This window comes from Sarcophilus harrisii, chromosome 4 (assembly GCF_902635505.1).
Source record: "Sarcophilus harrisii chromosome 4, mSarHar1.11, whole genome shotgun sequence".
NCBI classification, from domain to species: Eukaryota; Metazoa; Chordata; class Mammalia; order Dasyuromorphia; family Dasyuridae; genus Sarcophilus; species Sarcophilus harrisii.
Window position 1 is genome coordinate 349,218,056 of NC_045429.1, and position 13,720 is coordinate 349,231,775.

The 13,720-nt window shown below is 38.8% G+C and overlaps 1 protein-coding gene across 1 annotated transcript in view; it reads left to right on the top strand.

Moving 5' to 3' along the window:
- Window positions 1-13,720, top strand: part of LPO (lactoperoxidase) — a 33,230-nt gene that overhangs the window by 18,149 nt on the left and 1,361 nt on the right. The window contains exons 6-12 of the mRNA XM_003767953.4: window positions 896-1,025; window positions 1,549-1,752; window positions 4,675-4,999; window positions 7,458-7,618; window positions 9,526-9,778; window positions 11,309-11,482; window positions 13,203-13,443. Of these exons, the coding sequence (XP_003768001.1) occupies window positions 896-1,025; window positions 1,549-1,752; window positions 4,675-4,999; window positions 7,458-7,618; window positions 9,526-9,778; window positions 11,309-11,482; window positions 13,203-13,443 (1,488 nt within the window). The remainder of the gene's footprint in view (window positions 1-895; window positions 1,026-1,548; window positions 1,753-4,674; window positions 5,000-7,457; window positions 7,619-9,525; window positions 9,779-11,308; window positions 11,483-13,202; window positions 13,444-13,720) is intronic.

Genomic DNA, 13,720 nt, shown 5'->3' on the forward strand with positions numbered 1-13,720 from the left:
TTTTAGATAAAAAGAAGTCCCATTTCACACAACTAGTAAATAGAGTCAGGACTCAGATTCTGAATTATCCTCACAATTAACAGTTCTCTGCAGTTAGAGTTCTCGTTGCTAAAACATAACTAAAGTAGGACCATCAGATCTGTGTTCCAGGGCAGAAAACATAGAGGAAACCTATAGAACTATCCAGGGACTCACCCTTTGTGCTTTTCCTGGCCCACCTCTTGTGCTCACAATTCAGACATCACTTCTTCCCCCTGCACTCAGGAAAACTGGCAGGTTCAGGTAGCATAGTGTAGTAGAAAGAATGCCAGTTTTGGAGACAAAGAACCTGAATTCAGATCTTTGCTTTACCACTTTACCACAATATGCATTTTAATCTTTGCTGTACCATTTACTACTTGTGTGATCTTGGATAATCTATTTGATTTCTCTGGAACTATATAAAAGGAGGAGTTCAAACTCAGTGGACTCAAAGGTTCCTTTTACTTTTACTTTATGCTCCATGAATCTTGGCCCCAACTCTTCCCCTGCCTGGGCCATATCCTGTCCCCCACTATATCCTGTAACCTCTTCCTGAAGCAATTCTCCCTCACTCTCTCAGTCTCCTCCTTCCATGGTAGAGGGAGCCCTTTATCATTACAGAAACATGCACCATTTTATCCTCCCTAATGAACTACTCTTACCCACTTTCCACAATAACCCCACCACTACTTGCTTCAGGGACAAGAAGTTCCACATATAACTCTGTGAATTGCTATTCCTAACAAGATCCTATTTTATAGTACCCTATAAATTGCCACCCCTACCTTCCTAAACCCCTCTACTGCATAACAGGTCTATCTGAGGCTATTAGGACCTGGATGAAGGTAGAACTCTGTTCTTTCCTCCATCTCAGAAAGGACTCAACATTAGGCTCCTCAAATAGAGCATTGGCCCGATGGCTGCCGGCAGAATATGAAGATGGAATTTCTCAGCCTTACGGGTGGACTCCTGGGAAGAAAAGGAACGGCTTCCTTCTCCCGTTGGTAAGGAGGAGAATTCATTTTCACAGATGGAGAAGGAAGATAAGAAAAAGAGATAGAACTGAATAGATAAGGAAGAACTGGAAAAGGATGTTGAGATGGAGTAAATGATTGCCACTTAAACTTAATTCTTGGTAAATTTTCCTAAAGCTCCAGTAGGTGGAAGCAAAGACCACAATCATCTCCTCCAACTAAGTCTGGTAGAGGAAGCTGCCCAGCTAGGTACAGCTAGAATCCACACAACAGATTGTCTCTCCCTACCATCCTGATCACTCTCACACTGGTCCTGAACCCTGAATTCATTGTATGTTGTTTTCCTAGAGGTTCTGTCCATTTGCCTTGCTGAGGAGTTGTCACCCCCTCAGTCACAGCCTTTCCCCCTCACCCAGAACTGTTCATATCTTTGGCACTCCATGCACCACATGCCTGGTTCCAGAGCAGCCTCACTCCACAGTTCTTTCCTTCCTCCTCAAACCAGCTCATTCACTTCACTTCTTGTCATGTCCTCCCATCTTACTCTTTCTAGGTCCGAGATGTGTCCAATCAGATAGCCAGCTATTTGAATGAGGATGATTTTGATCCATCCTGGTCATTGATCCTCATGCAATGGGGACAGTGGGTAGACCATGACCTCGACTTTGCTCCAGATACAGAGCTGATGGTTAGTGAGCACACCAAAGAGCAATGTGACGAACACTGCATCCAAGAAGACAACTGTTTCCCCATCATGGTAGGCTTTTTGTGGGATTACCTTCCCTTAGCTTTGACTTTGAATGCTTTCCTTTCTTATGATAGAATGACCTTGGTTAATATAGTCTCAGAGCCAGCAAAAGTAGAACATAAAGTACTAGGTTAGCAGAATGTGGGCAAAGACTAGATCAGCATCCAAATAGATATTTAAGCTTTTTCTAGCATGTTTCATACTTTCAATTCTATTAATCTCTCCTTTGATTTTCAGAATTTCTAATATGGTATTTAATTGGGGGCGTTAATTTGTTCTTTTTCTAGTTTTTTTAATTGCATGTCCAATTTATTTATCTTCTCTTTCTCTATTTTATTCATGTAAGCATCTAGAGAGTCTTAGTGGGCTTCATTAAGAGAAGAGCAGGTATAGGGAAGGAATAAACATGCAATAAAAATAATAAAATTCTGTAGCCATGTCAAGAATAAGGAATGGTAGTGATGCTGTGCTTTGCCACAGGAATACCAGGCACTATGGCATAGGAAGGAAACTGATAAAAATGATGATATAATAATAATAACAATAATGATGATGATGACTTGCATTTATAGAACTCTTTATAGCTTACCACACACTCTACATGTATTGTCTCATTTGAATATCACAATGCCACTGTGAAGCAGGTGCCAGTATTAGCCTTGTTTCCTAAATGAGGGAATGGGGAATCACCAAGACCATGTGACTAGATCCTGACTAGATACCACTAATATCTAAGGCAGGACTTGAATGTCTTCCTGATTCTAAGTCATTACCCCCAACACAACCTCTGGTCATCAGCAAGGTGCCAAGAATTGGGCAACCAGGATGGAAAAGGGCTATGGGGCTGTGCCATATAAGCTGAAGGAACTATAGAAGAGTAGACTCAAAAGGAAACCGAGGGCTGTCTTCATGGGGAAGAATTCTAGGTCTGGAGTCTAGAAGACCTGAGTTGAAATCCAATCTTAGACAATTACTAACTCGGCAAGTCACTTCATTCCCATTTGCTTCATTTTTCTCAATTGTAAAATGGACATAACAGCACCTACTTCCCGAGGTTGTTGTGAGGATCAAACAAGATAATATTTGTTTTTATTTTTTATGAGATAATATTTGTTTAAAAACATGATTAGCTTTTTATAGTACCTGGCATATAATAGGATCTTAGGGTTTTTTTTTCCTTTCCTCCTTTCCCTTCATGTAATTGAAGCAACTAGATAGCATCAGGGAGATCTGCGTTCAGATTGTGCCCCAGATATTTACCTGTGAGACCTGTGGGACTTACCCTCTCTGTGTCTTAGTTTCCTCATCTTTAAAATGGAAATAATAATAGCATCTACTTTCCAAGACTGTTGTGAGGGTCACATAAGTATTTTGCAAACTTTAAAGTGTTTTTTAAATGCTACCTCTTATTATTTGAAGGACTATCATATTAAGTAGAATCTTGTTCAACTTGGATAGTGTAGCAATGGATAGAAGTTACAAAGAAGCAAAATTGTTGTTACTGTTATTCAGTCATATCTGTTTCTTCATGATTCCATTTGGAGTTTTCCTGACAAAGATATTGGAGTGGTTTTCCATTTCTTTCTCCAGCTCATTTTACTGATGAGGAAACTGAGGCACACAGAATTAAATGACTTGCTCAAGGTCATATACTTAATAAATATCTGAGGTCACACTTGAACCCAGGCCTTCCTGACTTCAGGCCCATTAGCTACTCCAAATCAAGCCAAAGAAGATTCAATATAAAGAAATGGTAACAAGTAAAGTTGCTCCCTAAAAGGGCAGGGGAGGTGGTAGATTCTTCCCATCCCTGCGTCTCCATTAGACATATTCAAGAGAAAATTGAATGACCCCTTTCTCTAAGTTGTTGTAATAGGAATTCCTTTGGAGGTATGGTTTGTACTAGAGCACTATTGAATTCCTTTTGATCCTAAAATTTTGTGATTGCCATTTCCCACCTCTGTGGAGTTTGCTAGGATTGCAGGAAAGGCATTCTAGCTGAGAATAGTGTCCCCTTTCCTTGTTTCTGCCAAATTCCCTCATCCTTTTCAGGGCTTCCTTTTAGTCCAATCCCTCCTGTCCTCTTCCCTCTTTCCCACAGTGAACACAAATGTTCAGGGAAAGAATAACAGAATCACAAAAATAGCTTGATATTCACTCACTGAGTTCAAGCTTCTCACCTTATAGGTCAATGGAAGGGTTGTGTGACCCTATGTGACCTCATCTCACACAGATCATTTGTCTAAAGTCACACAGCTAATAAGTAGAAGATCTAATACTTGAATTCTGGAGTCTTTTGCCTTGAAAACCAAAGTTCTTTATATTTACCCACATTTCCCCTTTCCCCTATGAAAAACAACTCCTTTACATTAAAAAATGGGAATCTCTGTGCCATAGGAATTATCAGCTGTCCCTTCATTTGTATACCTGAATTCTAGAATGCTGATATAATTTATGAATATTTTAGAGATATCTTTTGTTTTAATGTCACCTTCATGTTCCAAGACCTCACCTCCCAAAGAGCCATCCTTTAGAATAAAGAACAGAAAGAAAAAAAAAAAAAGAGTTTCAGAAAAAAACTAATCAACACATCAACCAAGTTCACTATTGTATATGTGGGACCACTAATGTAAATTGTGGTCATTAGGTTTTAGTAAACTTGATCTTAAAGATAAAATTCCTAAATGAGCTAAATCAGTCAATAAATCATTACTATGTGACAAGTACTATGCTTAGCATTGTGAATGTAAGGCAAGATTGACCTGTAAGCTCAAGGAGCCTTCTTTAGAGAGAGGTGACCATATAACTTACAATATATACAAAATCCACATGATTTTATCATGTCTAACTCTGGAGGTGAGGGCTGCTGAAAGGATGGGGTGGGCCCAGTCTTGCCAAAGCTACTAAGGTATTTCCTACTATCTGCATTAGTTCCCACCTGGCGATCCCAAGCTGAAGAAACAAGGACTCTGTATGCCCTTCTTCCGGGCTGGTTTTGTTTGCCCTACACATCCCTTCAACTCACTGACTCGAGAGCAAATCAATGCCCTGACTTCCTTCCTGGATGCCAGCATGGTCTATGGACCTGAACCACTCCTGGCCGAAAAACTCCGGAACACAAGCAGCCCCCTGGGTCTGATGGCAGTCAATGAGGAGTTCTCTGATGATGGATTGGCTTTCCTGCCCTTTGACAACAAGAACCCGAGTCCTTGTAAATTCATCAATGTTACTGCTGGGGTCCCTTGCTTCTTGGCTGGTAAGTCTCGTTGATATAGTGCCCATATTTTCCAAATCAAAAATTAGGGCCCTTTATCTGATAAAAGATAGATACTTCTTGCAAAATTCCACTATAAGTATATTTTTTTTTCTTGAAATTGGGACTATCCTGGAAAATCTAGGACATATGGTCTGCTACACCTACTGAGAAGTAGAGAATGATGGCCAAGAGAAAGGAGGGGGAGGACATTGTAAGGGGTAATGCAAGGACAAGAAATGGGGCAGTCTAACATCCAGAAAACAGACCAAGAAAATTCCCATGATGCCACAAGGCACTTTTTAGGAGGAGAAAAGCCCCCTACTGTTACCTTCTCACGTATATCCAGGGAAAATGGAAATAGGACAGATTAACCCACAGGCACTGGTCAAATGCCCAGTTGGCCTTTGGAGTAGTCACAGAACTGGAGCAAGAAGAAAACTTAAGGTCTATCTATAAACCAGATCTTTCAAGGAAATTGGAACTATCAAATCCAACCCTCTATTTGCAAATGAGAAAATTAAAACATAGAGAAATTAAGTATTTTGCCCAAGGTCTCACAGTTAATAAGTATCTGAAGCAGGTCTTAATGATACCAGGTTTAATACCCTAACCATTATGTCACACTTTCTTTATGTATGTACCTCACTAACTCTCAATGCTATTAATAAGTGATAGATAAGGTCAACAATTGTCTTAAGAGTCACAAGGCCCCAAATAAAAACTGGGGAAGAATCATGATGAGAGACTCTAGAAGAATATAGATCTAATAGCTAAAAAAAAAGCAGAGAAATGTGTTTGGATGTGTCCATGAGAGATTTAGAGATAAGGGCCTAATTGAGGCAGGCTGAGAGACTTTCTGTGGATTACCTAGTAGGATATCTGGAATACCTACTGCACAAGATGTCCCAGAGTTAGAAAAGAAGAAGATGAGATAAGAAAGAAATTAATCCAGGCCTTTATTGCCTCGAAGCTACATTCTTATAATAGTCTTTTAAAAGGTTCCCATGCTTTTAGTTTCCCCCCTTTCCAGTCTACTCGCCACACAACTGCCTAAGCAGTATTTCTAAAACAGAAATGATCATATCACTACCCTGCTCAAAAATGGTCCTTTAGAATAAGTTACAAAATCCTACAAAATAAAACTACAACATCTTGATATATAAAGTCCTTCACCATCTAGCTGCTAACAATCTTTATATTTCATAGTCTTATTTCATTATATTCTCTCTTGTCACTCTCCTTTCTACTCACACTGGCCTATTAGCCATTAGGTATGTAAGAAATCACATCTGCACAAGTAGTGCCTATACCTGGAATCATCTCCCTCTTTTCACCTCTGACTCTTAGAATCCCCTACTGTCCTAGAAGAATCAACTTCAGACACTTACTAGCTGTGTGAGCCTAGGCAAATTGTTTAACCTTGATCTGCTTCAGTTTCCTCAACTAGAAAATGTTAGGTAAATGAGATACGTGTATTAGTACCTGGCACATAATAAATACATATTTCCTTCTTTCAAAGCATAATTTAGGTGCAACTCCCTACTAGAGGCTTTTCCTTATTCCCATAGTTATTGTTCTCTCTCTACTTCTCTCTCTCCCTCTTTTTTTTTTCTTTCTCTACCTTTCTCTCTCTTTCTCTCTTTTTCTATTTCTTTCTCTGTCTCTTTCTCTGTGTGTGTGTGTCTTTTTCTGTGTCTCTCTCTCTTTCTCTCTATCTCTGTCACTTCCTCTCTTCCTTTTTCTCTGTTTCTCTGTCTCTGTCTTTCTCTAGGTATGTCTCTTGGTCTCTCTTTCCTCTCTCTCTCTTTCTCTCTGACTTGCTGTGTTTTTCTGTCTGTCTGTCTCTATGTGTCTCTCTCCTTTTCTCTCTGTTTCTCTCTGTCTCTGTCTCTCTTCTTCTCTCCCACCTCCCCCCTTCTCTGTTTTCCTCTCACTCTCTCTCTGTCTCTGTCTCTCTCTTTTTTCTCTCTGTGTCTCTGTCTGTCTCTCTCTTCCTTTCTCTCTCCCTCCCTCCCAGCTTCTCTTTCTGTGTCTTGTCTTTCTCTCTTTCTCTTTCTCTCTCTGTTTCTCTCTTTATGTCTCTCTCCCTCTCCCTCCTTCCTTCACTCTTTTTCTCTCTTTTTCTCTTTATCTTTCTCTGTGTGTGTCTCCCTCTCATTTTGTAGTTATTTATCTGTGTGCATGTTATATATCCACCACCATCACCCCAGTAGTATATAATCTCCTCAAAGATAGAAACTGATGGGTTTTATGGTTTTTTGTCTTTATATTTCCTACTGCTTCACACACTTAGTCCATAAAACAAATCAAATAGAATTGCACTGAAATGACCTGGAAGTAAGTCGCATGTGATAAGATCCAAGATCCTAAAGTGATTCCCTTTGTTGCTCCTGCCTCCCTCCCTTCTCCCTATACCATCTACTGATCTGAGGAATGTAGTATTATTTGGTGTCCCTAGGTGATTCCCGGGTCAATGAACATCTTTTGCTGGCAATCTTCCACATCCTTTTTGTACGGGAGCACAACCGGTTAGCTAGAGAGTTGAAGAAGCTCAACCCTCATTGGGATGGAGAAAAAATCTATCAAGAAACCCGGAAAATTGTGGGTGCAATCACACAGGTGAGAAAGAAGAAGGCATACTCACATCTGCTCTGCTATTGTCTTTTTAAATATAATTTTTATTTTATTTAACTTTCAATTAATAAACATTTATTTTCTCTTTCTCCTATTCCCCTCCCCCCAGTTGAGGAAAAAGGAAAAGAAAAAACAAAAACTTTGTAATAAATATGTATAGTCAATTCCTATATTGGTCATGTCTTAAATATAACTCTTATTCTGAATGTTGAATCCATTGCCTCTGACAAGATGTGGGTAATGTGTGTAGTATGGTTCATCATTTATCCTCTGGAATCACAGTTGGTGATTGCTTTGATCAGGCTTCTTAAGTCTTTCAAAGTTTTTTATCTTTGCAATATTGTTGTTATCCTACCTTTTTTTCTGTTGGTTCTGCTCACTTCACTCTGCAAGAGTTTTTACAAACCTTCCCAGATTTCTCTGAAATCATCCCTTTTGCTAGTTCTTAGAGCACAAAAGCAATTACATTCCCTTCAATAGCTGATAAGCATCCTCTTATTTTCTAGATCTTCACTGTCACAAAAAGAGTTTTTATAAATAATTTTATACACATTGGTCCTTTTTCTTCTTTCTTTGAGTTCTCTGGAATACAGACCTAGTAGTGTCATCACTGGGTCAAAGAATACACATGATTTGTTGACTTTTCAGACATTGTTCCCAATTGCTTTCCTGAATGATTGGACCAATCCACAATTCCATCAACCATACATTAGTGTGTTTATGCTTCCCTTTGCTCTAGTCTTCCTGGACATGTACTTCTCTTCTCAGTTCAGCACCGCATCTCTTCTTCCTCTTTTCTTTATCTCCATTTTCCTTTGCTATATTTCCCTTTCCTACTTTATTCCTTTTATTTCTAATTTTGTCACTGTCCTATCTCCTCTTTCATCATTCAACTTTCTAGTCTCCAATAAAATACCATGTTTGTAACATCCCAGAATCATCTTTGTGTTCTATCACTCAAATTTTTCCGAGTTCTACTTCCCAGCTGTGAGAACCTTAATCTCTCTGGTTCTGCTTTGTCCTCTATAAAATGGGGGTGTTTAATAGTTGCATTACAAATATCCCCCAAAAATATGCCATCTTGAACTAGAAGACACTCCTGAAATCCTTAGTTGCTAAGAGGTGAATAATGGTTCATTACTAGTCTCTGGAATCATAATTGGTGAATGCATTGATCAGAATCCTTAAATCTTCCTGAAAGCCTTAGTTATTAGGGTTCTTTCTGTTCTCAACTTATTGTGCATAGACTTATCTATTTAAATGTATATCCACTACTACCACTGCCCATTCCCACCAAATGGAATGTGAGCTCCTTGAGAGCAGAAACTCTTTTTCAACTTGTTGAACTGGATTTCTCTTTGAGGTCTGATCCAACTCAAATATTCTCCAACTATGGAAAAGAGTTAGAGACAAGTGATTTCATTGGTTTAGGAAATTCCTTCTAACAATACAGGTCTGCACCTTCCTTAACAATTATGTCCTAGAGCAATGAAGGGTTAAATGTGACAGAGGCAGGACCTAAAAACAGGAATATCTATTCCATATGTTACTTCTCTATGGTCCATGGAAAACCCAGCCTTTTTGTTGTGTCTTAAAAAAAGAAACAGAAATGTTTAACATATGGTGGACTATTTGCCATTTAGGGGAGGTTGTGAGGGAAGGGGGGGATTGTATCATAAGGTTTTGTAAGGGTTAATATTGAAGAATTATCCATGCATATGTTTTGAAAAAGAAAAAGCTTTAATAAAGAAAAAAAAAAACAGAAAATTTCTATTCACCATCACCAACCACACACTCTGTTCAGAGACAGACTAGTAGCTTAGTCAAAGATTTCTTCTCTAAGAAAGATATCAGCCCTCTGTCACCTGTTTTCTTTGACCCTTTTCTCCTAGGTTATCACTTTTGAACATTACCTGCCTTTAGTGCTGGGAGAGGAGCTGGAGAAGGAGCTTCCAGAGTACCAAGGTTATGATGAATCAGAGGATCCTCGCATTGCCAATGTCTTCACCTTGGCCTTTAGATTCGGTCATACTGAGGTCCCATCTTTTATCTACCGATTGGATGAACATTATGAACCCTCAGGCTCTGAAGCAAAGCTTCCTCTGAATACTCTCTTCTTCAATAACTGGAGGATAGTGAAAGATGGTAAGTGTCTATCAGGAGAGCTACCAGGTCTTTCCATCACTCCCTTTACCTCCACTGCTTTCCTCTCCTACTTGCTCTAACTTTCGCTAGACTTCCCAACACTAAGGGATTCAATGGTAGCTGACTTGATTATTCCCAAATTTACATATCTCAGATTTCTCTGGTACTATAGGAAGATCCTATAAGCAATGACTTCATTAATGCTTCACAAAATATATTCCACAAAATCCAAATGATATAACACCTTTCTATGATAAAAAATTCAGTGCTAGTGATGTTTTTCCCTGCTGAGATATTCAATGTGAACTTATTTACCCATCAAAAAAATAAATTTTAAGGCAATTTTCAGCATGTAAACAGTTTGTTTTGTATAGTATGGAGTACTGGATCTGGAGGCAAGAATACTTGATTTCACATTCCGCCTTGGACATTTCTGAGCTGTATGCCTTTATACAGTAAGTCCCTTTAGCACTCTAAGTCTCAGTTTCTTCACCTATTGTTGTGGAGAATTGAATGTGATCATGTATGTAAAGTACTTTACAAATCTTAAAGCACTATATAGATAATATTGTTTTGCTTTCCAATTTCCCCAATCTTTCTTTCTTCTAGGAATAGTCCATAGCTTCAGACCAGCACTTACAGCTTCATCAGTTAAAAGTCCTACAATTTTATGGCCAACCTTAGGGAAATAATGAATCATGCATTTGCCTTGTTCTTTGTTCTTTTTAAAGGCACTTTCTCTTTCAAGTTCCTCCTCTATAAAATGAGGGCATTGGATTAGAGGAAGACTAGGTTCCTTCTTGGGGGCAGCCAGATGGGGTCATGAAGAGTTGGACATGACTGAAATAACTGAACAACAACAACAAAAAAAATGTCTCTCTTTGGATCTCATATTCAGCAATTCTGTGACAATAATTCTAAGGTTTGGAAAATAACTTTTAAGATAGAGCTCTGGATCTTTGTTGTGTTATCAAGAGTCACTGCTCTTCCCTTATTATCCCATCATTCCCAGGATGAAGTCATGGGATCATGAGATCACAGATGTAAAGTATCAAGAGACCTTAAGGCCCTTTAGTCCAATCCTATCATTTTACAGGCAAGATAGCTGAGGCCCAAAGAGTGACTTAGTCATTATCCCACAGCTAATTAGTATTAGGGGCAAGGTCTTCCTATTTATAAGGCCAGCATGTTCTCCACTGGGCTATTCTGCATCTGGTAGTATATCAAGAATCTTTCGCCCAAGATCCAAAATGTTTCTCGAGGATCACAGTTAAGGGTTCTTCTCCTATCTATATTATCAATGATTGGATGGTGACTCAAGGCAGCTAGTAATGGAGAAAGAGGTAACAAACTATCTGGTGGTCGGAACAACCAGAGGTCAAAATACACATTTTTCAATCCATAATGTGTGAACATCAAGACATAGTGAAGATCTTCCTTTCTCCACAAACCTTTTCTGGTTTGTTTTCCTTTGTACCTCCAGTGTCTTAGGCTTCAGGGAGTGTCATGTTTCTGGCTGTATCATTACAGGCGGAATTGATCCCTTTGTCCGTGGCATGCTGGTCAAGCCCTCCAAGCAGTTGAAGCAAAACAAAATGATGAGCAGTGAGTTGCGAGACAAGCTTTTCCAGCCAACTCAGAAAATCCACGGGTTTGACTTGGCTGCTATCAACTTGCAGAGAGGGAGGGACCACGGGCTGCCAGGTAAGAGAGGCCTGAATGTAGAGCCTATAATCAGACAACCGCTGCTTTTATATAGGATTCCTGAAGATTCCTTACACCAAGATCAATGGGAATTCAGGCCATCTTAAAATCACAGGAGGCTACTGGGGTTCAGTTCACTTCCCCCATTTCACAAATCCTTAGACTAGTCTGCGTATCGGTTTAACATGAGGTCACATTGTGTTTTTTTAAGTTTATGACTAAAGTAAGTATTTCCAATACACAGGACAATAAAAAAAAAGATTATTGAACATGAAACCACAAATTCATTATGCACAACTTGCTATTTTTTTAAATATACAACAAAGTTATTATTAATTTTCTATCCCCTTCCCTTTTTTCTTTTTCCCCAACTCTGCCTCAGAGATGGCTACCATTACACACAAATATACATATATATGTATGTGTGTATACACACATATATATATGTACACATATATAGATATGTGTATATCTGTATATACACATAATTATTTTATAAATACTTCTATATGCCAGTTCTTTCTTTGGAAGCAGATAGATCCTTCATATATGCTTTATAGTTAATTTGGATATTTATAATAGTCAAAATGACTTAGTTGCTCAAAATTGTTTATATTTTTTTCCTATTTAATATTTTATTTTTCCCCATATATAAAAAAATCAACATTTGTTTTTAAAACTTTTAAGTTCCAGATTTTCTCCCTTCCTCCCTCCCTACCCCCTACTATCACCATTGAGAAGGCAATTTTGAAGTTATTATTAAAACAATATTGCTGACCAGATTGGATTAGATGAGTGTGGCTTCTTTAAGCTCCAAGATCCTATGCTCTTCCACTCCTTTCTGGTACACAGATATATGTTTTAATGTCTAACTTTTATCAAAGCAGGGATCAGTTAAGCCCTCAGAGGACTTAACCCCAGTGTTTTAGTCAACTTTCTGAGTTGCAAAGAATGTGCCATTCACTACCAATAGAGGGAAATTCTTCACCAGAGAGTTTCAAAAGTTGACTAAAACACTGGGAATTAAGTGATGTGCTCTGAATCACACAGCTAGTATGTGTGAGAACTGAACTTGAACTCAGGTTTTCCTGGCTTTGAGGCCAGCTTTCTATTTACTACACCATGACTGCTTCTTGTAATAGTCTCTATATATTTTTAATAAACTGCATATAACAAGAAAGCACTAACTGTTATTATCTGGAAATACCAATAGGAAACCAAATTTAAAATGATTAAGAAGGATGAGGAAGATCTTAGGAAAGGAGAGCAGGGGTAGGGTGAGAAGGGAGGAAAAGTTTTTTTCAGCTGCTCTGGCCTCAGACACTTACTAGCTGTGTGACTCTGGGCAAGTCACTTAACCCTAACTGCCTCAATTTCTTCATCTGTAAAATGAGATGGAGAAGAAAATGGCAAACCACTGCAGTATTCTGCCAAGAAAATGCCAAATAAATCATGAAGAATTGGACATGATCCAACAACAAAGTACTCTTATTCTAGGTAGCATCTTAGTGAGGACCGTGTGTAGCGCAATAATTATAAGCAACTAAGATTCTGTGTCAGAGTATCAAAGTTAGAGTGCTGATAGAATTTGGAATCAATTAATAAACATTTATAAAGACCTATCCCCAGTGCTTAGCACAGTAGCTGGCCCATGGTAAGAACTTAATAGACACTTGTTGATTGATCAACTCTCTATCTTCCCCCTAAATCCAATCCCCAGGGTATAATTCATGGAGACGCTTCTGTGGCCTCTCACAGCCTAAGACAGTAGAAGAATTGAGTGTTGTGTTGGGGAACAATCGGAAGCTGGCTCAAAAGTTTATGGATCTTTATGGAACCCCAGACAACATTGACCTGTGGATTGGAGCCGTTGCTGAGCCCTTTGTGCGAGGGGGCAGAGTTGGACCCCTCTTGAGCTGTATCCTGGGGAAGCAATTCAGAAAGATCAGAGATGGAGACAGGTGAGTGCCCTCAAGCTTAAAAAAAATGAGATAGAAGGAATGGTAGAAGTGATATTGATATTATCAAGGGACAATATGGAATAGCAGAAATAAAACAGAACTAAAAATCTTGAGATCTGGGTTCTAGTACTTCTACTAACCAGCTATCACATTGGACAAATCTCTTTCTTTTGCTGGGTCACACTTTCCTCTTCTATAAATTATGGGGTCTTGAATTCTGAGGTTTCTTCCAACTTCAACATTCTGTGACTATATTTTCCTGATATAAGGGTAGAAT